General features: G+C 45.5%; 1 protein-coding gene across 15 annotated transcripts in view; it reads right to left on the reverse strand.

Moving 5' to 3' along the window:
- dock7 (dedicator of cytokinesis 7) overlaps nucleotides 1–25,570 on the reverse strand; it is a 53,199-nt gene that overhangs the window by 1,751 nt on the left and 25,878 nt on the right. The window contains exons 17-50 of one of the 15 annotated variants that reach the window (XM_042058010.1): nucleotides 23,734–23,872; nucleotides 23,183–23,284; nucleotides 22,611–22,697; nucleotides 21,674–21,905; nucleotides 21,132–21,296; nucleotides 20,252–20,421; nucleotides 18,815–18,907; nucleotides 16,620–16,709; nucleotides 15,947–16,042; nucleotides 15,692–15,832; nucleotides 15,360–15,473; nucleotides 14,990–15,157; nucleotides 14,649–14,788; nucleotides 14,245–14,414; nucleotides 14,000–14,154; nucleotides 13,389–13,571; nucleotides 12,743–12,878; nucleotides 11,682–11,778; nucleotides 10,931–10,948; nucleotides 9,417–9,473; nucleotides 8,937–9,033; nucleotides 8,547–8,681; nucleotides 8,225–8,377; nucleotides 7,515–7,673; nucleotides 7,231–7,331; nucleotides 6,766–6,958; nucleotides 6,300–6,443; nucleotides 5,911–6,042; nucleotides 5,248–5,262; nucleotides 1,494–1,619; nucleotides 1,321–1,410; nucleotides 845–1,081; nucleotides 400–543; nucleotides 15–121 (exon numbers count right to left, since the gene is read on the reverse strand). In XM_042058010.1, coding sequence (XP_041913944.1) covers nucleotides 15–121; nucleotides 400–543; nucleotides 845–1,081; nucleotides 1,321–1,410; nucleotides 1,494–1,619; nucleotides 5,248–5,262; nucleotides 5,911–6,042; nucleotides 6,300–6,443; nucleotides 6,766–6,958; nucleotides 7,231–7,331; nucleotides 7,515–7,673; nucleotides 8,225–8,377; nucleotides 8,547–8,681; nucleotides 8,937–9,033; nucleotides 9,417–9,473; nucleotides 10,931–10,948; nucleotides 11,682–11,778; nucleotides 12,743–12,878; nucleotides 13,389–13,571; nucleotides 14,000–14,154; nucleotides 14,245–14,414; nucleotides 14,649–14,788; nucleotides 14,990–15,157; nucleotides 15,360–15,473; nucleotides 15,692–15,832; nucleotides 15,947–16,042; nucleotides 16,620–16,709; nucleotides 18,815–18,907; nucleotides 20,252–20,421; nucleotides 21,132–21,296; nucleotides 21,674–21,905; nucleotides 22,611–22,697; nucleotides 23,183–23,284; nucleotides 23,734–23,872 — 4,386 coding nt within the window. Of the gene's footprint in view, nucleotides 1–14; nucleotides 122–399; nucleotides 544–844; nucleotides 1,082–1,320; nucleotides 1,411–1,493; nucleotides 1,629–5,247; nucleotides 5,263–5,910; nucleotides 6,043–6,299; nucleotides 6,444–6,765; nucleotides 6,959–7,230; nucleotides 7,332–7,514; nucleotides 7,674–8,224; nucleotides 8,378–8,546; nucleotides 8,682–8,936; nucleotides 9,034–9,416; nucleotides 9,474–10,930; nucleotides 10,949–11,681; nucleotides 11,779–12,742; nucleotides 12,903–13,388; nucleotides 13,572–13,999; nucleotides 14,155–14,244; nucleotides 14,415–14,648; nucleotides 14,789–14,989; nucleotides 15,158–15,359; nucleotides 15,474–15,691; nucleotides 15,833–15,946; nucleotides 16,043–16,619; nucleotides 16,710–18,814; nucleotides 18,908–20,251; nucleotides 20,422–21,131; nucleotides 21,297–21,673; nucleotides 21,906–22,610; nucleotides 22,698–23,182; nucleotides 23,285–23,733; nucleotides 23,873–25,570 lie in introns of all 15 variants that reach the window. The other 14 variants (XM_042058008.1, XM_042058011.1, XM_042058009.1 and 11 more) reach the window with 14 other exon arrangements.

A 25,570-nucleotide genomic window follows, 5' to 3' on the forward strand; every position in this document is an offset into this window, starting at 1 on the left:
GGCTGCCGTGTTACCTCTTTGTAAAATCTTTGAAGCAAAGGCGAAGCTTATTATGGTGTCTGTAAAGCTTAGGGTCACTTGGAATTTCAGACAGGAACACCTGGGCTACCTCCAGCGGTCCCTAGAAAAGACAACAGGAAATACAGGTCACTCTTCAGCAGCCCTGCTTCACAGGTCGACAATTTTTTTCTTTAATGTCAACAAACAGGCTAACCACTGCAGCTTACATGCACTACATCATTTTTCTCATCATAACAGAACTTAATCTTCATTTTTATCCAACACCAAGAAAGACCCAAGTAAAATATTCTCCAGCATGAGCTCAGATAAGAGGAAGGCTCAAGCAGCAGTAGAAATAGCTATGCCACTAAGCAAGTCAAATACAATGAATGACCTGACCTGATTGACTGTGGTGCCTACAGATCCTTGAAGCACCATCTGCAACATCTTAGCGTCTGCTGGATCTTGGTGGGTGGCAAAAGCCAGCTCCTGGGTCTTCTTCTGCATGTCCTCGATGGCCACCTCTATTGGCATGGAGATGATCTGGGGGACACCACAAAGTCATTTGATAGGGTAGCAAATCACGTGTGCAGGAAATAAGATTCTCAGATAGGTCAATTCAGTGTGAAGTGTGAGGGCATGCTTGTAAAAAAAACGGCTTAATTTTAACCTGTGCACAGGATACAGGTTGTAGGAATACAATGTATGATAGTCTGTTTTGGGTGAAAGCAACAGCAAAATAAACATGATCGCAGTAGACTGTAGGTGCAGTAGGTGTGTGTGTGTTTAGTAGTTTGGGGTAAAAGCAGGAGCTGTTGCTCATGGAACCGAGTGTGAGGCCTACCTCTTCCTTGTGGATGATGTTGATGCGGGTCTTGATGTAGGGGAAGGCGTGGGAGGTGGTGAGGATGGTCTTGCGTTTGTACTGCTCATGCAGGTCACCATGCGCGCGTCCGTCCAGCGTGAAGGGTGTGCAGTAGACAAAGCGCCGCAGGTTGTAGTTCTTGTCAAAGTACGTGATGCGGTCCTTCATCTCGTAAGTATCGAAGTAGGGCTCTACGTAGGTAATCTGGACGAAAGCCTGGTGAGTACACAAGGGTGGGACAGTTGGACATTAAACAAATCAATGTATACAAATGTGACCGTACTCTGCACCCACACAATTGATCATTTTCATGAACACCAAGCATAATCACAGAATAATGGACCCCCGAAGAGTGTGCTTCAATCTTGGCTGTACAATCAAATGCAGTTTACCAAACATATCAGGGGCCACAGCAAGAGGTCTACTTTGGCACCTTGAGAAAGCCACTTGCTTACTTTGTTGGGATCCAATTTGCACTTGTCCACAGGGTTGGAATCCTTAATGACTTCAACTTGGTCTTCTCCATACCTTTCCCCATAGAAACCCTGAATGTGACAAAGGGAAGACAACTGTCAGTATCTTAGGCCACACACAAATCCACACCCACACAAACTTGGGAATTATTTACCTCAAGTCTATGTGAGATTTCTGCCAGCTTAGTGATAGCTGGTTCTTTGTACACAAACTCCTGCTCATCCAAGTCTCCAAATTTAGAGCCATAAAATCCGACTCTAAAGTAAGTCCCAAACATCCTCTTTCCATCCTACAAAAGATGAATAGAATTAGTAACAGTTCAACATCAACAGAAATTATGTACCAACACTTGGCTCACATCCAAACAATCTGCATCCTTGAACAGAAATAAAGAGATTGTGATGGCTATGACGCAATAATTGTGTAGAGGCCATGTTTGCTCAGGAGCAAATTGCACAAGCTAATGTAAACACTGCTAAGAGAGTCTAATAAACAATGCAAACATTTACACAGACTGCACTGAATATCACCATTTGACCCTACAGCTGACACATTATGAAACATCTACATCTACAACTAATTCATAGTTTTATGTGCAGGGGCTCAAAAATGCAATAGCAACAATAAGAAAACTGGAAAAAAGATTGCAAGTTCAATATACTAAATATATGAATGCGGTCTGCTAATATGTAGCTCTAAAATACAACATGATGTGGAGTATCTCTTCACTTAAAATATTTCTAGATATTTCCTATGCAATGAATACATTAAATAATATACAATAACATGTTTTCATACATATTGTATGTTTTCAATCCATTTATTCACATTGATCAAGGTCTAAAATAGGGGACATATCAAACGCCCAGGATAATGTCATTTCATAATAAAGTTGTTTTAAGTCTACAAGTACCTTTTGTTGGATAACCAAAATATCATACAGAACCTTTAATCATTTGCCAGAAAATGGCATATAACACAATTCCTCCACAAATTACATTGTCAAAAGTTAAGTGAGAACCATGTGGTAGCTATAGCTCCATGTAGATATTTGACTTCATGCATTTTATGTTTAACTGTACGGATACGGAGTGTGTCTTATAAACCCAGTAAAGTATTATATGCTATGGCTACATCACCACTATCACCATCAACGCTCAATATTTACAGTGCCTTGGACATTTTGAAAGCCCACATGACTAGGTTGGATAAACTGCTTGCAGTTAAAATAATGTTTTTTTGCAAATCAAACATGATGATCTCTAAAAAACAGTTGAGTTGAGTAAGCTATCTAAAAACATTTTCTTTTAAAGAGGTGCTTCTTAATTTAACTTCGTAATATAATGCATCAGGTCTGGTATGTATTCAGAGTAGGAGCTTTACATACTCCTACCAACTGCCTTTACACTGGTACAGTAAGGACATGAAAAAAAAGTCCACACACCAATCACTCCCAAGCAAATGTCTTTTTTTAACCCGTGACATTTCAGGACAAGGGAAGGGCTTGCCCTGAAACATCACAGATTAAAAAAGACATTTTGAGAGCGATTGGTGTGCAGACTTTTCTTTACAGTTACTCCTTTTGTTTTGACCCAGCACCCAGTTCAGACTGGATATGCGTGCTTGCTGGACAGTAAGAACACGACCCATGGCCTCCAGGAGAAATTGTAACCCTGAACTCCTGGTGAACGACACTGCCATTACTCTGGGCACTGGGCCACAGTGGGCCTCAACCAACAGTCAATGTATGTACTGTGGTGACCCTCTCTTTCCTCATCATTCAAGTTCCAGGAAAAACTTCTCCAGTGCTCATCTAGTAGCAAAGGCCATCATGTAGCCTGATCTAGGTGCTGAATGCAGCCGAAACAAACTATTTCTGCTGTTCCATAACATGCATTATCATGATCTACGGAGGAATTTGTCTGTTTACACTAAAGGAGCTGATGAGACAGAACCTAATGCACAGCGTGTGACAGATACTAACTCACAGAGAGAGACAGAGAAAAGGGCAACAAAAAGAAGTGAAAAAAGAATGTGTAAGGCATAGAGAAAATAATAATAGTCTTCTCTCCAAAACAGTTGACTGTTTAGACAGTGTGATCTTTGTTGCACAGCAACCAAAGCTTCACTGCTACCAGAATGAAGTCAGATTGGATGTCTGCCTGTTTCAAATCATTACGATGCAACAGCGTACAATGCCCAGTAGGGGGCAGCCTACCAGTCAGGAGCTATGTGGGACAGGAGTGAGGTTTGTGTATGTGCAGTGCTCTGTGCCAACGTGGTGTGGAGACAGGATGTTTACAGTGAGGAGGAAGAGGTAGAGGACTTTTGTGATGTGTGGCAAAACAGAATTGTTTAGAACGGAGTCAAACTTGGTCCAAAAGACCTGTCGATCTAATTCAAGCTTCTCATGCCATTCAGGCTGGCCAGTGCATTTGCCCTTACGCCAGCAGCTGTGTCATTTGGCTCAGCTCTAAACTGGTTTATTGCAGTTCCCCCGAATCAAACCCAGACAAAAATAAACCTCAAACTAGAAACTTACCACAACACATAATAATTAAAGTGGGAGGAGGGGGGTCAGCAACCAGGGAAATCAAGAGGAGAAAACAGAACACATTTTAATCAGGGCCAGAAACTTCACACACACACACACACACACACACACACACACACACACACACACACACACACACACACACACTTCAGCACTTTCACCACACCACACATGATTCATACACATAATCCACCCAAGAAAAACTCACACACACTCTCTCTCTCTCTCTCTCTCACACACACACACACACACATCACATCCCATAAATGCAAATGAACCAAATTTCACAAGCCCAGAAAAACAGACAAACCCAGTGTAAAGGACTCACACACATGCAGTGAGGAACGGGTAGCAGGCAGGGGGGAGGGAAGGGGAAATTAACGGGATCAGAGAGGATGGGAGGGGGATTGCCCCCCCTGCCCCCCCCCAAAACAAACAAACAACAAACAAACAAACAAACAAACAAACAAACAAACAGGGTTTTGCTAGATTCATTCCAGGGGTAATCAGGAGTGCGAAGGAAGGGAGGGAGCATACCAATGTACCGGTCATGCAATAAACCATGAGCAACTTAAGATCAGAAATGAATAGCTGGTCACACATGAGCAAATGAAAACTCAGGGGTCGATTTAGTCTCCAAAACAATGTCCAAAGTAAACAATACAAAACGAACCCATAACTATGTGTCTGTCAAATCAAATAATTCTGTTGAGGATAATAGTGGCATGCTCCAACAGGACTTGAACACTAAAAGAAAACCCCAGCTGCATTATTTAAAATAACATCTGATTTGATCTGTGCTGTCAGCCTATTTACCTTTAGTGTTGGACTGCATGGAGTGTGTGTGTGTCAGTGTGCACCTACAGTAGTGTGTCTCGTGCTTAAATCGAACCCTGTGCTGGATGATGGATGAGAGGGGGAGCAGACGCTGCCAGCGCAGAGGAGCGATGGATGGAGGTGGAGGTGAAGAGAGGGTGAGATGGAAGGACTCAGAAGAAGAGACGGAGAGAGAGAGAGAGAGAGGAGGAGGAGGAGACGGCCAGTCATTAGTGTCACACTCGGGTTCCCATGCATGGCCTGCCAAAACCAGTACGTTAAAACATGGACGGTCCTTTAAGAGGCAAAGGAGGAAGAGCATGAGAGAGAGAGAGAGAGAGCAGAGTGAGGAGACAAGACGGAGAGAGATGGACGGTACAACAATGGACGGCCAAAAGAAAATGCAAACAACAAAACAAACAAGACAAGTGCCGTCCGTCCAAACGGGTTAATGAACTGGATTGAGAGCAGAGAGCCACAGAGACTGCCCATGGCTAGCACATATGGGCCAAGCAGGAGCCGTGATGACCACACCTACCTCCCAGCCCGTACTCTGTGTAACGGAGAGAATACAGTGACAAGAATCAACACACAGGGTCACAAACACACACCAGTGCACCAGTGCAGGGACTCTAGCGCAGCGCTAGCTTCCACAAACCCACTGCGGGTTTGTCTTAAAATGTCTCTCCCGCTAAGACAGGCCCAGGCTACCTGAGCACCCACCATGCAGAAACAGAGCCCACATCAGCTAAAAGTCCAAGTGATGTGCAAGGCGTCTCTTCTGCCTTACGAGGACCTTATGAGATAGCCAAGGAGCATGCAAAGCACTCTGCACAGTCACTTCACAGAATGACCCACTAAGGTTGTTACATGAAGGGAATGTACGGCATGTGTGTTAGGGTGATGTGTATTCAGCAATATATATACACATTACGCAGCTTTTGATATTGTGTCATTGTGTTTATGCGGTCAACTTTGGGTGAGGTTTGTGTCTCTGTGTGTCTGTGTCTGGGTCTGTGTGCGTGCGTGCATATGTGTGTGTGCATGTGTGTGCATGTGTGTGCGTTTGTGCGCACTCATGCAAGTATCTGTGTGTGCTTCTCTGGAAGTGAGGGTAAAAAAAGAAGACACAGCCAGTGGTTGTGTTTAAGTTGAACTACCAGAGTCAGAGAGAGGGGGCATAATGATTCAGGAGATTTACCTGGTGGACAATTTTGCTAAAGGCTTCCTGCAGTTTACCATGAATGGTAGCTAGCTTCTTGGCATCTCTGTTGGCTTCATGTATGGGTATAAGGACCTTATACACCTCATTCACAGCCTCATACATGCCAGCCTGGGAAAAGAGGAGATAAATCAGAGTGTTAGAACCAGCAATGTAGTCTGTCTATCAGTATAGGAAAATCAATCATAGCAGAACGAATGGGAACCTAACACACAAAAATGAACTGTCTGGGTTAAACAAGAATAGAATAACACATGTAGTGGCCACAGTGCTCAGAACTGCACCATACACAGACTAACAGAACACAGGAACTTATGCACACACGCATACACACACAGAGGAGGAATCTGTAGCAATGGCTTCCTCACCATGGAGAAGGAGGCAGCAGCCTGCTCCAGCAGCCCCACCAGGCCAACCTCAGTGAAGTATTTCCCAGAGCAGATGCCCTCTTCATCAGGCGACACCACGTCGTCAGACACGGCCGACTCCTCCAGCACGTTGGAGGAGATGTTCTGTGATGGAGGAAGCATATGAAGACCTTCACTCCACACCATCCCTTACAGTATATACCCTCTTAATCTTGTAGAACTGAAATTAAGTCATAGCAATAGCATTTTATTATCATGGCATTTCTATGAATGAATACTTAATATCAAGCGAGATCAAGAGTAGATCTTGTGAGGAGTTAGCTTTCATTTCAGATTTGTATTGGCTCACTACCCCCCAGCCTAGTAAATACATTTCAGCACATAAATATAACTCTTGGTAATGTACAGTTCTTCTTAGGAACAGCTTGGCCACAGCCAAGCACCCCAGTGGCAGGTGTCCTCTCACCTGGAAGGTGACACAGCCCACAGGCAGGTACTTGCGGTCCTCCAGCATGCTGAGGTACTCTGCCACCAGGGCGGCGCTGTGCACCAGGCACTGGGCAGCCTCGGCGTGATTGTTGCGCTCTGAGTGTTTGCCAGCCATGTTCTGCAGCCATGTCAGACGCAAGTCTGGAGACGTCTGGTAACCCTTGGCAATTCTGCCCAGAGGCAAAACACACATTCATCATCCAATGCATAATGTGCTGTACAACTGCATAACATACATGTCCTCACTTCTGCTTTACATGCACATACATAATTGTGGATGTACATGTGTGATGTTATGTACGTTATACATAGAAATAATACTAGATGAATGGCGGACTGGTAAGTCAACTATGGACAGACGTATGTGATCTCGGATGGAGGTCATCTACTATGTAGTAGGCCCAGAAACTGTACCTACAGAAATTGCACTGCCCCTACAGACCTGTACATGAGATCTATGAGCATCTCTGGGTCTTCCTGGTGCTCCTTCATCTTCACCGTGTCTGACAGGATCATATGCAGGTTAAATACCAAGTCTTGAACCTGAAACGTACACAAAATAAGGGATGATGTCGGTTACAAGAGAAAGTTGGCTTCCTGAACACTGGCTGTTGCAACAGCATAGTGCAAAACAACCTCTTTGTCTACTAGCCTGTGTTGGCTACTAGAGTGTTGTTTGTGTTGTCTGTGAAGGCTGAAGGTCTGGTCTTGGAAGAGTTGGCCCACCTGGTCTGGGAAGGTGGTCTCTCTGAGCTCCAGGTCCTCCTCAGCGTAGGTCAGGATGGTCTTCAGTGAGCGCCGCAGAAACTCCTCGTTGAAGTTCTGAGACGTGCCCACCAGAGAGGACAGAGACATGGTCACCTGCATCTTCACCCTAGCAAAGTTCTGCAGGAGAAAACAACACAGACAGACACACAGACAGACAGACAGACAGACAGAGTTTAGAATGGATGCTTTACATGGGAAGGAGAGGACTATATGGGTATGAGAAATTCACAAGCAGATCTGAAGATAAGAGATTTTGAAAAGAAGAAAGAGTAGAACCTCTTACACATAAGACTTCCACACAGACATACACATTCATACACAAAACACTCTCACACATACACACACACACACACACACACACACTTGTACGTGCATAGAATAACCAACAGTCATAAATTCTTAAATCATCCTTCTGGGACAAGTGGTAAATAAATTATTGAAAGCCAAGGCAGAGGATCAAGACTTGAAAAGACTTTCTGGGAGGAAAAACAAGTCTATGTGAGCGTGCTGTGTTACTCCATCAAGATCAAAGGTGTGTATGATCTCTTGGGGCAAGCACAGCGAGGTGTTGTCTGTTTGTACATATCAATGCATCAGTGTTTTAGTGTGTGTGTTGTGCATGTGTGTGTGTGTGTGTATGTTTGTATGTGTGTGTGTTGTCCTCTCACATTGCCAATCTCAAAGTTCTGCCTCATGAGCAGGTAGAGCGAGGCACTGGCGTGAGCGCGAATGGTGCTGATGCTGCTGCTGCAGCTCCTCAGGAGCCTCAGACACAGGTCAGCACACTGCTCCGTCTCCTCCTCAAACAGCAGCTCCGGGAACTAACAGAGAGGGAGAGGGAGAGAGAGAGAGGGAGAGAGAGAATGGGAGAAAGAAGTGACCGCAAAAGAGAGGCAGGGGGAGAGGGAGGAGAGAAATGTATTACAATGGAATGCACTGAAGACCATCTCTGCACTAAGAGGCTGATGACTCATGAACTGTGGCGCCCACCTTGGACACGAGTGCTCTCTGTGTGGCGAAGCAGTGCTGCAGGTAGAGGGCGCTCTGGTTGCAGGCCATGCTGTGCAGCAGCACCTTCAGCACCCCTCCCAGGATGCTCTCCTTCGACTCGGTCACCGACACCGTCTGGCAACACACACTAGACTTAGGCAGACTATTCCTCCAAAATAATGCAGTTCCTAGTTATTATTAGACTTTAGATTAGCTTGCAGTGGCATACATCAGTTACAAGTTACAAGGGAGTCAATCACTTGTCAGTTGTCAGTGGAGAGACACATTTTCTGACAAGACCAGCTTGATCGTTCATCAGCACCTCATTATTTCCCACATTCATCTAATCCATGCAGGAAGAGGGTGATGGTGCCGGCTTTTCATCCGTACCTGGACGATGATCTCCAGCGTGTCCAGGATGATGAGGTTGGCCTCTGTCGCCAGATTCCCATCAATGAGCGCTTCATGCTCAAGCTCCGCTCGCGTCCTGTAACACACACACACACACACACTGATCCCTTGTGTTTTTCTAGAGCACTAGGGCAGTGGGAAGCTCTACTGCGAGGACACCTTGAATGCAAACACATTGCACACAGTTCAGCATTCAAGCCATTGGACAGAACAGAGAAGCCTTTTGTGTCCAACAGGAAATTAGTTATCGCTGCAGGCAGCTATGATGCCCAAATAAACACTCTATTACTGAGATAGATACAGGCTAAGATATCACATGCTGTGGCTGCTATTGTCTGTAATATGTTATCCAGAAGGACAGGTCAACTGTGGTAGAGCACAGGCGATGACATGGTTAGGAAGGGAATGGCTGCACTATGAAGTTAATGTAAAGAGCACGGATGGTGTCAGCTTACACACCTAGCTGCTAACAAAGGCTCCTGGCTCCTCCCAGAGCGAGGTAGGGTGTCTCTAAACCTGCACGACACACAACACTTGCACACTCAAACACACACACGTGCACGCACAAGCCTACCGGCACACACATCTCCAGCATCTGGGATGCTGTTAGGGTGAACACACACCCCTTCACAAACACACACCCCAACATCAACCCAATCCTAAGCAGCCCAGCATTGCCTTGCTTAAGGAACCCACCATTAGGAAGCAGGGACCCAGGTCCAGGAACGGTGTTAGGGCAAAGGTCAGGAAGAGATGCTAAAGGACTCTAGGGAAGGATGCCCAGCTCTACTCCTGCAGACCCGCGGGTGGGGTGTGGGTCAGCTGTCTGACCTGACAGGAGTGAGGTGGGGCATCCCACCAGCGCTAGCTTACGCTGTCGGACAAATGAAGAGAGCGGTAACAGAGGGGACTCCTTGGAACATATCTCAGTGGAGAGTACCAGGAGCCTAACATACATGCTCTCATACACACACACACACACACACACACACACACACACAGGACAAGTGCTATATGGGTCTCTCTGAGGATGGGATGAAGGAGGAGAAAGCAAGCCTGTTATCAAAAGCACATTGCAGGCTAGAGATGTGATTGCTGTAGATATGGACCATGGTCACTTTCATTTCAGAGGACAAACTACAGGGGACTGTTGTATCATTATGGCCAGGCTACACTACCACGTCTACCAAGGGTGCTATCTAACAGCTTTTTGAACTTCTTAAAAAATACAAGAAAAAAGATATTCGCACACTGTCTTACGTGCTACGAGTGCACTGCTTACATGCTACGAGTGCAGTTTAATCAGTAAAATGTTTTGACCGTTCAGGTCTTCATCATGTACATCCTGAGCGGCCGGAACATTGTACAGATTAAACTGCACCGGGAGCATAAGACACTGTGCGGATATCTTTTTATCTTGTTTTCCTTCGCATCGGTTAGTATCTGACACCTGTTGAAATATATAGATGTGCGTGCATTCCTACACTACAAAAATATAAATACGTCACATCTATGGGGGCACAGCAAAGGACTTGCCTGCTCGTCGACACTGTTTTGAAAAGGTATCTAAGAAACATGAAACCTGCAAGAAACTATTTATCCTTACGGACTTAGTGAACCTATGTATCTCCAACAGAATCACATACTGCATCCCAAACCAAGAGAGAAATTGACACACGGTAGAAAAAGAAAGATGGAGAAATAAAAAGACAGGCTGAGAGGGAGTGTGAGGAGTGAGAGAGAGAAAGAGAGAGAGAGAGAGAGAGAGATGGGAAAGAGATGACTTTATTGAATATTAATCCCCATACGCTTAGCAGGCTAAGTCTTTTGGACACTGGTTAAACTGGAAGCACAACAGCACAACAAACACCATGAAGGCCAAACCAACCAACCCAAGCACCATGACGGGGACGGGGGGGAGGATGGGGTCAGGGGTCAGGGGTCTGGAAGCGGGACACTGCATCATACAATACCTGACTGATCTGTGGCTCCTACAGCACACAACACACATGGGAGAAAATAGTCAGACAAGTACAGCACACTCATCAAGAGAGTTCATACCCTGCGTGCTTTAACAAGATACAAATCATGTTTGTTTAAATGATCCAGCAAACATCTGGTTCTGCATACTATTATCTATGGTCGTTCAATTGCTGTTTGTTTACTTATTTACATGTATGTGTTTATTTTCTTTCTAGCAAGGCCTCAGCTGGGATGTGGAGGTGCAAATGAGCTTCAATGACCAGAACTTAAGAGAGTTACAAGGATCAACAGAGCATCCATTGGAGTCTTCCTGGATAGTGGAGTCCAGATCCACTGGTTTGCAGTGCTACTTGTATAATACCTCGTGTACGTTTAGTTGGATTCATGGATTCTACTGAAATGCATATAATTAGCATAGCAGAATTCATGGATTCTACTGCAATACATTCATACACATTCGTGTGCACACTGCACAGGTGTGGGGCAAGTTTTGTGGGGCAACTCTTCTTATTTCACTCACACTTCAAAACATGGCTTCAAACATGTCTTTTTCACAGTAGCGTACTCTTAATAAGCATTATTCATCCATTTCTGAATGTGATACAATATTCTGTTGATCGTGAAGCTGAAATCTGACATTACAGTGTCTTGTTAACCTGCACGTCTCACATGGTATAGACACACACACACACACACACACACACACACACACACACACACACACACACAAACAGTCCATACTTGTCCATTTTTTCGCTGTTCTGCCTCCAGTGGGTCATGTCTTTCCTCCAGCGCAGGTTCTCCTGACTGCCAAAGGCACTGCCTGATGGACTCCGCTCTAAGGACAGAGTGACCAGAGATAAAGAGGTAGATTAAGCCTGGAGATGAGATGAGAGCTATCGCAATCATAAGAAGGTAATACAGAGAGAGAAATCGTAACAAGATTGACAGGAGTTGCCCAACAGCCAGTCCCCTCCTCCCTGCACCCTTCTGAGTCATGGACAAACAGATAGCAGAGCACCAGCAGGTAGTCTGTTCAGTGCATCAGACCTACAAACCCAGTTCCCCACCGGCACTCTCCATGGTGCGCCCCTACAAGCTTTCAAACAAATATGGGCTGCAAACAGCAGGGTATTAAACTGGGTCAGGATTCCTCCTGTGAGGTGTGTGTGTGTGTGTGTTTTAATGTGCATTATCTTTGTTGGCATCTGTTTTAAAAACACATGGGTGTGCTGCATTCATTCCTTTGAAAGTATGAGGGGGTGTCCACACATTGGTGTTCATATGTGACTGCAAATGTTGAAATATATATAGTGTGTGCGTGTGCGTGTGTGTGTGTGTGTGTGTGTGTGTGTGTGTGTGTGTGTGTGCACCAAGGTAGTTAAATACCAACCACTCCTAAACACCATCTCAGAGTTAGGCTATAGGTGCAGACTACTCGTATTCATATTTAGTAGCCTAGGACACGTACACAGGTTGGTAGCAAGAGGGCTGCAACTACTTGGGATGGCCAAAGGGAGGGCTAAACAGCTTGCAAAGTACTGTGCCATCTCTGCTTTTATTGGCAGCCGCCACATATGGCGGAGACGTTGCTACTTTTACTCTTCAGAACTGAGTATTGTGCTTGTTAAGTTATATATCACTTAAGTTAAGTGATATTGTGAAGACCTGGTGCATGCTACTGGTCCATAGGTTTGCATATGTATTGTACTGCATTCCTAATATTTGTGTCCCTGTACCATTTTCTTCATGTGGACATAAATAAATGGTTAAAGTGTGTGTGTGTGTGTGTGTCCACTTACCCAGCTGTCCTCTGCTGCGTCGCACCATCTCCTGCCGTGCTCCTATGCTGCCCAGGATGGCCTCCTCCAGCTTGGCCTTCATGTCCTTGGACTTCTTGAAGGTCAGGCTGTTCATGCGCTCAAACGCTTTCTTACCCTGCATGGTGAACAGAACATGGGCCTGTATTTGTATGGAAGGGTTGGAGGTGGAGGTGGAGGTGGAATTGATGTGGAATGGATGAGCAGAAAACACACAGGAGTTACTTCACACATGCCACAGAAAGCACAAAGCCCACAAAGATGTGTGACAAGGCTGTGGTTAACACTGAACAGATGAACGATCCACTTTAAGTTCTATGAAATCACACGTTGAGTCACACAAAAACAACATGGTTAGTTTGGTTAGATTGTTAGAGGTTAACAATGAGGACAGCAAAGAGTTTCAAATGATGATTAAAGCACAGGCATTATTGTAGGGTTTAATGTGTATATTTCTGTCTGTGTGTGTAGGTATTTGTGTGTGTGTGTGTGTGTAGGTATTTGTGTGTGTGTGTGTGTGTGTGTGTGTGTGCGCGTGCGTGCTTGTGCGTGTGTGTGTGTGTGTGGGGGGGGTGGGTGGCGAGGGGTGGCCTACAGACAGTTGTAGAAGTGCAGTCCACACTCTGACCTTGTACTCGAAGCAGGAGACGCAGAGGTAGAGCATGTCCAGCAGGCGGTTGAGCTGGGACACGGACAGGTCAGTGAACCACTTCTGCAGCACCATCTCGTCGGCGTTCTTCAGCACCCAGAGCAGGCAGATGAGCAGGCTGCGGCTGGACTCGGCCGAGAAGGTGCCGTGCTGCCGCGTGGCCTGGGGGAGAGGGGAGCGTCATGAAGCACAGCGCCAAGGACACAACGGAGACAGAGCACAGCCAGCACACGCTTCCCTTCCTCTAGTGTGCTCTCTGGATTGGCCTGAAGTCTCATTTGATTTGTTCAGGTTTCTTGGCTGATGCGCTCTCTCTGACAGGGTGTGTGCATGTGTAAGTGTGTAGGTGTGTAATAATAATAATAATAATAATAATAATAATAATAATAATAATAATAATAATAATAATATTATTATTATTATTATTATTATTATGATCTTTACCTTTTAAACTATTCTTTCACTATTGTTCTTTTATGCTTTTATTTGTTATTACTGTTTGCTTTTGTTTATGCAAAGCACATTGAATGACCTCTGTGTATGAAATGCGCTATATAAATAAACTTGACTTGACTTGGGTGTGTGTTTACCTGGGGATTCAGTAAGAAGCTGCTGGGCCTGGACATCTGGGGCACAGAGGTCCCAGCGATCGCCATGGCAACCGTCTGACTGATGAGACTGTTGCCCTCAACCTCTGGCTCCTCCCCTCCCGTTCCGCCCGGGCGACCCCATTGGTTGTGTGACTCTGAGGAGACAGGTTATGAAGGTCTCATTGTGAGCCTGTGTCATGGCCTGTACATTCTAAATGATATAACCCAAATCCAGCCTCACATACCAGTGAAGTCATGCAGCTGGGGCAAAGTTTCCATGACGATTCCAATGAGTGGCAGGTAGAGCATACCAACCCTGGCTTTGACCTCAGGGTCTGCGTACCGTGGGTCAGAGTCATGGCTGGACATCAGGTTGTGTACTACACTGATAACCTTCTTATGCAGACCAAACATCCTGAGACATAGACAGAGACATTAGCAATTATGTAAATAGTGCACTAAGAACGTATGCAATTACAAGATACATATAAAGCACATTTTAAAATTGTAAAATATTTTTTATTCCTACCAATGAGCTGCACAACAAAGATGAAAACAGAAATGACTTATGGTCGTGGTCGCGCACACACACACGCACGCACAGATGGTACAAATGGGGTGGAGTGAAGACAGACTGGTGCGTACTGACCCTTCTGCTTCTGGGTCCAGTATGATGGCCAGCTCAGTGAGGGCGAGGCCAGCCAGATAGTGCTGCTCCCGGAATGGCACAGACAACTCAAACATGTTGGCAATCTTCTGGTCCTGCACGTGCGTGGAGAAGCCTGAGCTCTACGAGGGGGACAGGAGTACCGGAGCAACATGTTCAGAAGGGAAATCACAAACGCCTACAACAACTTCATCCATTTCACATATGTTTAGTCTACTGTTTAGGGAAGTCAAGGCTCAAAACAAATCATCAAGACTAGGATGGACCACAGAGGTCTGCACTGGAAGCAACCAGGGGAGTGTTCAGAGTCCTGTAGCTGTCACCTGGGACGTGGCGGAGGAGACAGATGGGGAAGGAGAGGCAGGTGGCGTGAGAAGACTACAGGGCAGGTTGAGGGTGACGTAGTGCTCGTGGCTGCACACGATGCGCAGGAAGTCTAGACGCAGGGACTCCAGAGTGGGGTTCTGGAGAGCGTACAGCTTAGTGGACACCTGGGAGAAAGGAAACGCAAGCAGAGTAAAAGATACTGGCAAAATGAATTGTGGCCTTTATGTATCCAATAACAAATGAGAATAAAATGCTACTTTATGAAAAGACTAAAAGTTATTTGTAATACACATAGTTTCAGGGAAATATATTCTTTGGGAAAAGATCTCAACTAATTTCGCTGTTTCCCAGCCTCAGGTTAAGTACCTGTTTCCAGTAGGTCCTGATCAGGGTGAAGACAAAGCCGCGGTCCATGACGGACAGCAGGTCATTGAGGAAGAAGGCCAGGCTCATGTTGAGCCTCTCCACCAGCTCCAGATCCTGTCCACAGGGAAGCAAGAGATTCAAAGTGATGTCTAAATGTACAGACTCAAGAAATCTACGCAATGGTGTTTTTTTCACAATACTGGATAGCCATACTGAAAATACAGTCCAATACAGACACAATACAGTAGTAGCTAATATAAAAAAACGTATATAAAAAAATGCTAAAGTAGATAATGTCAACGGAGAAGTGCTTCAGACTCTCCTGTACTGACCTTTTGGAATCGGGAAACAATGTCACCGGCAATAGTGCTGACCAGGGCGGTGATGTCATCCATGAAGCGCTCAGGGAAACGGTTCTTCCTGGGAGAGTCCAGGCGGTCAGTGAAGTACAGGTGGTGGATGATGCTCTTGACCTGAGGTAGGGACGGAACACCAAGAGGGGCGGCTTCAGCCAAACACCTTCATCTGCACACATCACAGGATCTACAACTGAGCTCCGTCTATGCGAGGAAGGAGGGAGTTCTCACCATGAGCTCGAAGAAGAACCAGGCCTGTTGCAGCGCGCCCTCTCGGACACTGCCACTGCTGACCACCCACTGCAAGGCCAGCTCCTCATGGAAGAGCTGAGAGGGGGAGGGAAAGTGCGACGGAGAGAGAGAGAAACAAACCAACAAGACAAAGTCAGACACCACAAAATGGTGCCACTCCAAACATGAATGAGCCGACCAGTTTGGCTAAAAAAAAACAAAAAAACTCCATAATGTCGTAGCATTCTGCCTTATCTCTAACGACAAAGAAGGAAAACAATTTGGGGATTTTTTTTTTCAGCTGTATCTTGCTGCTGTAAAGCTCTGTACGGAAAGGGAAGTTTCATTACGGAAGACACGGTCACACACACACACGCACGCACGCACGCAAATACTCACACATTCATTCCAAATTGTTCATTCAGGCAGGGCAAAATGCATTCATACAAGGAGTGCACATTACATCAACACAATCATCAGAGAGCTGCATTCACATCAAGAGGCGGGGGCAGTCACCATCCAACAATACAGACCAAATACAGACCATCAGACTAAATACAAAGACCATCCAATCACAAGGCAGACATCCACAGACAGACAGGCGGGTGGGGCGGGTGTGAGGCGAGGGGGCGGGGCTGTGCTAGCTCCACCCCCGGCAGTGCGGGGTCTCTACCTTTTTGGTCGGCAACCGTCCTGTTAAAGTTTGCAAGAAACTGGCGCTCTCAGTGTGCGAGGACATGCGATTGCCACTGCGCTCCATGGCCTATGGGTGGGGATGAATGGAAGGGTGACACCAGATTAGTGAGGAGCACAGGAGCGTGTGGTGCCATCCTCTGCCAGAAAGACACACCCTCTCTCTCACACACACACACACACACACACACACACACACACACACAGGTGTATGTGCTTACACATACACATGCATGTGTGAACACATTCATTCAAATACACACACACACACACACACACACACACACACATAATCACACACACACAATCATACACACACACACACCAAAACATGACATAACAACACAACAGAGAACACATTTAACATTAACAGTGACACACCATGCACCTCTACCCTGTAAGGTTCTTTCTGTGTACAGAATTATCACTAAAGAATGACACTAAACGTCCACTAGATAAGCCCTTGAATGCTGGAAAGTGTACAGAATGTGTGAACCCTGCACTTCTGACTGTTTTGGCACCAAAGGACACCCCTAGATACTGTGGCTCATTTCCAAGACATCTCCTCAAGATTCCAACTCCAACCAAAAAATAAATAAAAAAGAAAGGTGCAATATATTTGCACAAATAAACTTAGGAAGCAGACTGATCTGTACCACCTATTTTCATTTGATTTCAAATGAGAAATTAATATATGAGAACACTGCATAATACTGCCAGGCTGCTCTCCACTAACTGATAATGGCAACAATAGCATCCCCCCCCCCCCTTACCCCCAATGACTTTGAGAAGCTAGAGCTATACCCTTAAATGATAATCAGGAGAATACTTAAACAGTAAGATTGTCATCACAAACAGCCAACATGAGACGACAGCACAAAAGCAGCCATGACGCAAAGAGGACAAGGACAGACAGACACACACTCGCACAAACACACACACACACACCCCAATCACACCCATACACAGACACACACACACACACACACTCAGACATGCAGCATCTCATGTCATGCTCAACCCACAGTGAAATGATGTTAGTGAAGGTTGGCCATGCAATGACGTTAAAGATGGAGGGCTGGGATTGGAGAAGAGGATTTAGCAGACTAGTGATTAGAGGAAAGATGATGAGCAAATGAAAATGGGAGGATGGATAAGCCTCTGAACCGCCATCTTGGCTCTGCTGCTGCAGGCCCTGCTCTGTGCTCTGGGGGCCAACTCTGCTTCATTAGGTGAGCACTCAAGACAGAAGTGCAGCGAGGGACTAAAATAACATCTGCTTCCTAACAGCTTCCTGGCACACTTCTGATAAGACTGACCAGACACCTTGATCCTGACCAAATTCACCATTTCAAATCAGATCAGTGTAGTTGTCAGCAGCAGTAGGTGCAATATTTTCAAACTGAAAAATGCGACTACCTTTTCACAGTAACAATATTACTGTGAAAGCTCATCTCTCCATCTATTGGCCATCTGTTCTGTACTATGTAGTGCTGCATTAGAGCCATTTCCATCAGGATTCTTTTCTACATCCATTGTCTTTATTTTGGTAGCTATTAATATTAACAGTAACAGATAAACTTGAATCACTGTCAACAATTCTAATTCAGGCCACAATCTCTAATAGGCTACCGATAGTTCCTAATGGGCTCAGCAGGACCACCTGTGTGTGTGGTCATATGATAGCAATGCCTCTGAGTTGCCAGTGCACTAATCTGCTCAACAACTATGCCATTGGGATGCTTATTAGAAGTACAGTTTGAGTTGAACACAGCAGGAGGGCTAAATGCAATGGAACGCTGTTGCCACAGCTCATTCCAATTATTCCATCCCAGCAGCTGGAGTTGGTCTCTCAATTAATATTTGATTAAGTGTGCAGTCATCCTCAGAGGGAAAGGCCACTTGATTTATGGTGCACGTGGCCCAGTGGCGGCGGCCCAGCGCGGCGCACAGAGCAGCAGGGTGGAGGTCAGGCAGGGGGTGAGCCAGTGGAGCTGCTGCACTGAGCTAGAGGGTGCAGGGAGGGGCCCAGGCTTCTCTCTGTTGGCTTTCTACAGGAGGAGGCGGAGGGGTCTGGGAGAGTGAGTGCCAGTAGTGCTGGTTGCAGGAAGAAGGCAGTGTGAGGAGGCTGTTTTAGAGGGAAGGGGGTGGGGGGGGGGGTGTTGTTTGAACCACCTGCACGGTGTCAGAAGCGGAGCTGGGGCTGGTTCCCCAGGGGGCACTCTTGCACCCCATCGTGTGCACCCAGGAGTTGGAGCGATCTAAGCCCTGCGAGGAGGGGAGGGTCACGGGGTCACAGGCAGGAACGAGCAAGCGAGCAGCACAGGGGAGGGAACAGTCAAAGGTTACAGTTCACGACAGGTCAGCAGGTCAGCGAAGGAGAGGAACAAAGGTTGGTTAGTTAGATCAAAAAACCATGGCAACATTTCCAACAGAACAGAACACTTCAGAACACTCAGAATGCAGAATCAGGACCAGATTCCCATCTCAGAATCATCACAGACTTAGTGATAAGCCACAGGAAAGAACATGAAGAATTTCACAATGACTGCAAACACAGTTCTGTAACACATTCTCAGGAAAGTACCCAATTTATGCCCAGGGATGGCATAAGCCAGGGAAAAAGAGCTGTTTTCATTCCCAGAGAAAGGATTCTTGGTAAGAACACCAGAAAGGTTTAAAGACATGCATGGCATTTTGATAGAAGAGACTCTGACTGCCAGAGATAGCTAGTAGGATGCCCAGGTGGGATTTCAGGCTTTTAAACCATACAGGGCAAAAAATGGGTACATTCCATCTTAATTCTTATCCAAAAGCAGACACCGCAAATATCTCACACAAGTTGCACTTCCGTAATTCTTCCCTTGCATTAAACAGGCTACAGGAGTTTTGTACATGTCCTCAAGTAAAGCCAGGCTATTGGCTTGTGGTGTGCTGGAGGTTTGGCTGTGTCGGAGGACAGAGATGTTCTTGTGCGTGTTTACTGTGGGGCTATAGGGTTGAACTGTAACAGCTCTGTGAAACGCTGACCCACTCTATGTGCGGAGTGGATCGTCAACTCGGTGGCTCTACAGGAGGTATGCATCAGATCTCTTGCCAAAGTCCTAGAAACTTTAGAGGGATCTTTACTGATGCGTGTTGAATTTAAATTGTTCAAGTCCTCTACACCCCACTTTTCACACTTCTGAATTGAACTCAGAACTAATGTACTCCAAAATCCCCAACAATATGCACACATCACTTGGTTGTATCAATACTTCATTTAAATTAAACTTAGGCACTAGCACATTCACACCCATTCATTTGACTAATCATAAGCGAATGGGAGTTTGTCAAATATTTGGTCAAATATACACATGGATGTTTCTGGCACACTGTTTATGTCTAGAGAAGTGCCATGGTAACAAAGACAGAAACAAAGACTGCACCAGTGCAACTAGACTGCATGGGGGATAGCAACACTAGGTCTTCTAAAACCTGCTACGGTCATACTGCCGAGCCACTAAGACTGGGAAACACTACATGCTGCTTTGTAAAACATGACCTGGATAAAATATGCAAAAGATAAGTGCTGAGTAACATGTCGGTCCCATATCTGTATAGTTATCTTACCTTGCTACCAATGATGGACCGCACCTCGTCGTCAGGGGACGTGGGGGTCCCTGAAATGTCAGGGTTACTGTTGCTAAGGCTACGGGAGCGGTTGAGGTTGAGGCTAGCAGGCCTGACTGCGGAGCGGGCCATGGTGGCGTAATGCACTGAGCCACCTAATCCTCCAGGACCTGGATCACACACACAGGACACATTTACATGTTGGGTCATGTACAGTAGATCTCCTAATCTTTGTATTCAGCTCATCAATGAATCCCCTTCCCCTATGATTTCTTTTTGATCCTTCCACCAACTTGCATTTAGTGGGATACAATTAATCTGCGTTTTGCCATATGATTGTATTACAAACAGCAAGAACGCTTCCACTTCCAAGGCATATAAGGCATCCATAAATCCTAATAACAGCATAACTGTTCTGCTTGCTAGAACATCACTCTTTAGTACAGCTGGTGTTGTGTAAGCCGCACACTGCTTTATCAGACAGTGACAGTTAGAAGCTGGCAGGTTAATGGTCATCAGAGCTTGTGCTTTGTAGGAACTGCACCTATGACCAGGGGCCACCCAGACAAGCTACTGGACGTCTACACAGTGACCACATGTCCAACGGGAGAAACTGTACAGACAGAGGCCTTAAATACATTATGGGGGTCTTCAGTGGTGTTTAAACACTGACCAAAGGATTACTGCAGTGATCAAAAGTATCTCACTAAAATGACACCATCCTGCCTGGATATATCTTGAAACATCAACACAACTGTATCCATAATCAAAATTGTCTTGCAATCTAATACATCTGTGTTCTATTAGATCGCTTTTTGTCAGTGAGCATGAAACTCATGTTGCTGGTGAAGGTTAAAGAAGGCAGCCGATGGGTTTGCACCTGGTGAGGGGGAGTTGGGGTCCATGTTGGGGAGACGGAAGACATGGTGGATGTAGGAGGAGAGGAGGGAGTTTCGGCCATGCTGGTCCTGACTGGTGTCCAGGTATTTATGCAGACGGTTCACAATGGACGCCATCACTTCAAAAGAGGCCTGGCCTAAATTCACTACAAACAAAAACATTGTACACAGGTATCAGTTAGGACAAAAGCCAGACAGCACATGTCAGTGGGTCAGGGGCTGGCGCTGCTACAGGCTTACCCAACACCATGCCGATACAACCCAAGAACCACAAATAAACACTAATCTGGAGCTTTGTTTATGACTGGGTCATTGGATTGTGCAAAGTCCTCAGATGATTTGCTAGAGTTCAATCAGCAGTGGATCATGGTTGTTTGTTTGTGTGTGTGTGCATGTGTGCGTGCGTGCGCGTGGGTACACCTCCAATGTCCACTGATGGCAGGTCACCACAAGCCAGTGTAGTAATGTGTGTTTTGTGTGTGCGCTACGCTTGTGTGGGTGTGTGATTGTCCGTTGCCCTGACCTATCTGTCCAGCGATGACCGGGGGCCGCACCACCAGCAGCACCAGCTTGTCCAGCAGCAGGTGCAGGAAGCGCACCACGGGCTCCAGCTGTGTGGAGTTGAGCGCGGCGATGCTGGACTTCAGTTCCGCCTCTAGGTTGTTCTCCATGATGCGCATGTCTCCGATGCGCACCGGGAACATGTGCTCGTCCAGGGCGTGCACCAGTGCAAAGAACTTATCCAGGTACTGGTCCTGAGGGAGCCACGGACACGGTCAGCAGTCAGAGACAGGAAGAGGGACAAGTATGTGCACGCATGTGTTTGTTCACCCATGTGTGTCCATTTATAGTGGAAACAGTGTAGAAATGATCATAGTTGCAAACTTCTGCATCCCTCATTAAGCATCAAAAGTACACATCCAGTGTCCTACAGCACTTAGTAAGAACATGATCTATTAAACACACGCGCATGCACACACACATACACACACACACACACACACACACACACACACACACACGGGCCTCAACTGCACTCTATGAACAAAATGTAGTCTCCAACTCAGCATCTGAGGCAGCTATGTGATTTACGGCCATATTACCTTGAGTAAGCCTTAGGAGGGGCGGTTATGGAGGCCTGACATGGCGTACATCCATGAGTGGGAGATTGAGTGGAGGGCACTAAATAAGACCAACCAATCACACGCTGCGCCAGCCAAGTTCACTTCACAAATCAAGTGTCATGATTATGAAGTTCTCAAAGAGAGAGAGAGTGCAATCCTGAATTAATCAGGCTGCATGCTGATGTACAGTCAAGGCTGCAGGGCATTGCCTTCTCTTTGACCAAGAGCTGTCAAGGTCAAAACATCTCAAGACGTGCTCCTCGTCAACTCTGGGAGTGCACATGAGGCGCTTATGCAAACATACGCTTTTCTTGCTTCTCATTTCGGTGAGAGTACCTGTGTGTGCATGGCTGAAACTGTGACCACTTCCACATTGAAAACCCCTCTGTGGTTATCAACCCACTTCATCCCTGGCAGCGGCACCTGGAATGGCAATGACAAAGCATGACCCTTTCATGAAACACCACGCATAATGCAAACCCCTTGCACTTAAAAATATTTGTTAGTACATAGAGTATATTGCTAGTGCATAAAGTAAACAAAATTAACTTAGCAACATGACATTTCCTTTGAGGTAGGATAGAAAAGAAATGCAAGTGATATCAAAGATATGAACCCTTTGAACTACACAAACAAACATGTGCATTCCTAAGGCATTTCTGGTGGCACAAAAAACAACATCAAGCTAATGATAACGGGACAAACAAATATTTAAAAAACAAGTTTTTAAGTTGACATTTAAGTTGAGCATTCATTTTCATTTCAAAGTATCTGTGTTGGTTTTTAACATTTTAACCAAAATCCTCTAGGAACAGATGAAAAGGGTCTATATATGTGCAAAGGTATGTGGACATAAATCCATCAGTACAGACATGTGCGTCAGCATGGGAGCTTTTGTGTAGACATACCTCTGGAGAGAGGACTGAGTAGGACTGCGGGGGTTTCTCCAGGGACACAGGCAGACAGAAGTGACCCGTTCTGAGACGGCCATTCTGCAGCATGGGGATCCACTGAGGAGAGATACAACAAAGATGTTATTTTTTACACACAGACAAATATGCACACATTCACAAACAGCTTATAAGCCATGCTGTATTATTTGTTATGATACATCACACTGTGAGTACACCAACTACAAAAAATGTATAAATTCAATTAGCAAGTACAAATACAGCACACTAAATGCTATACAGTACATGCAAGGTACTGACAAAATATGGTGATAATGTAGTATTGTGGCCTTTGTGACAATTTCCAGCACCAACTTTGCGTGTTTATGTGTGTCGTGGATATCAAGTATCAGTGCGTGTGTCAGTCTGCTAGTGAGACCCAGCAAGAGTGCGGATGGCTACATGTCTCTTGTGGGCTTGTCCACCTGCTCTGCTGGCTGCTGTTGTGCTTGAGTGGCCACTGGCCGTGTGGGAGAGTGTGTGGGTGCGGCCTGGAGAGGGTGCCATACCGTGTAGCCAACAGGCGTCTCCAGGGGGGTGTTCTGCTTCTGTTGGCAGCTCACATGGTAGAACGTGAACAGGATGTGGTGGTGGTCAGTCAGAGAGGCCGGCAGCTTGATCTTGATCTCGTCATGGAAATCTGGTGACCTGAGGGGAAGTAAAAATAAGAACGCTTTGAGATGAATAGGAGGAGGAGGAACACAACTTCAAAAAGTACAATTAGCAGTAAAACAACGGGAGGTGCTTATTTTGAAATACTCAAAAGACACATTTTCAATAAGAATGTTGTTGTTGGGTGAACTATAAAACCACTACATAGCGTGTCTTATGTAACCACCATATGCTTTTTCCATGGGAGTGTTTGATCAGGTCTACCGGTACACAGAAATGCAGCTGCAGGGTAAATGAAAGTGAGCATGTCTGTAGTCTAGGTGGATCTGCTGCAGGGTAAATGAAAGTGAGCATGTCTGTAGTCTGGGTGGATCTGCTGAAGCCGGGAAATGAGAGATGGGAAAATGAAGGAAGGTGAAGAAGTACCTCTGCAGAAATAATTATCCCCGTGCAGCGAGCGGGAGATTGCACCACATCATAAATTCACTGAGGGCGATCAAATATACAGACTGCACTCAGCACCTCAAAGGTTTATTTACTTTCACCTTGGAAAGACGACCCAGGAAAATATGGCCTGATTGTGAATGCGACCGGCTGATTTAGTGCCATGAGAGAGTCATCTGGACAAGGACAGGGGCCTCAGCCAAGGGCATCATGGCACGAGATGAGACATGAATGTGTACTAGGGGTGTCAGGGCTCTACAGTGCGCATGCGAGTAAAAATTATGGCGTGCGAGTGCAAAAAAATATTTAGGCGCACTGGTGCGAATGACTTCTAACCAATGTCAATGTTTGTCTACAAAATACACCGCAACATCGAGAAACATTACTGGTGCAAACCATAGAATCACGTCGCGAATGCAGCATAAAAACTACACCTCCATTCAACGTTAGCAGTTTCACGTTGTGACTCGCTAGTAGTCGCATCTATCAAATCCAAGAGTGCGCAGAAAAAGCGGAAAGTTAGACTAGCCAGCCAAAAGATTGAAGAAATTAGTTCTTCTATCCACCGAAGTTATCGGATATAGGAGGAACAGGATGAGATTCTGAGAATGCAGTGAGAGAAGGATAGGTAACCTAACATGCCTTTTAGCCCAGTTGACGTATTGGCTGCAATATGCAAAATATAGCTGTAGCGAACAGGCACAAAAGTAGCCTCCCATAATACTCCAACTTTATTAAATGGCTTCCATGCATGCATGTTTGTTTACACCGAATACAAGCTGAAGTGCAAAACGAAAGTAGGTCTAACGTTTGCCTACTGCCCCCATCAATGCAGATATTTCAAATAAAAAATAAAAGTATTTTATATATATCCTTGATTAGTCTATGTTGGGTTTTGTGGAAGAGAAAAAAAACTACTGTTTCACTACTGTTTAGTAGTAGTATTAGGCAGTATGCAGTCAGATAGGTCACCATGGGCATATTTGGATTAGCTACAGATGGATTCACAAATAAATAAATTAGCCTACATTTGGCAGGATACTTGATATACAGACTAAATGCAAATAAGGCAATGTATTATATTATTTTACATTAACAAAATGTAGGAAAATGGCACAGACTGAAAATAAAATAGGCACTGATCTTTAAAATCCTGTGTCCTGTAGCCTAAATGTTGTCAGTCATTCTTAATATTCACAATTGGTGCACTGGGATGTTTAACTGTTAGCTGCAGTATAATGTTAGATTGTATGTAAGTTAAGTACAGAACTGACTGTGCGCCCAAATTTT

This window comes from Alosa sapidissima, chromosome 12 (genome assembly GCF_018492685.1).
Source record: "Alosa sapidissima isolate fAloSap1 chromosome 12, fAloSap1.pri, whole genome shotgun sequence".
In the NCBI taxonomy this organism is placed as follows: domain Eukaryota; kingdom Metazoa; phylum Chordata; class Actinopteri; order Clupeiformes; family Clupeidae; genus Alosa; species Alosa sapidissima.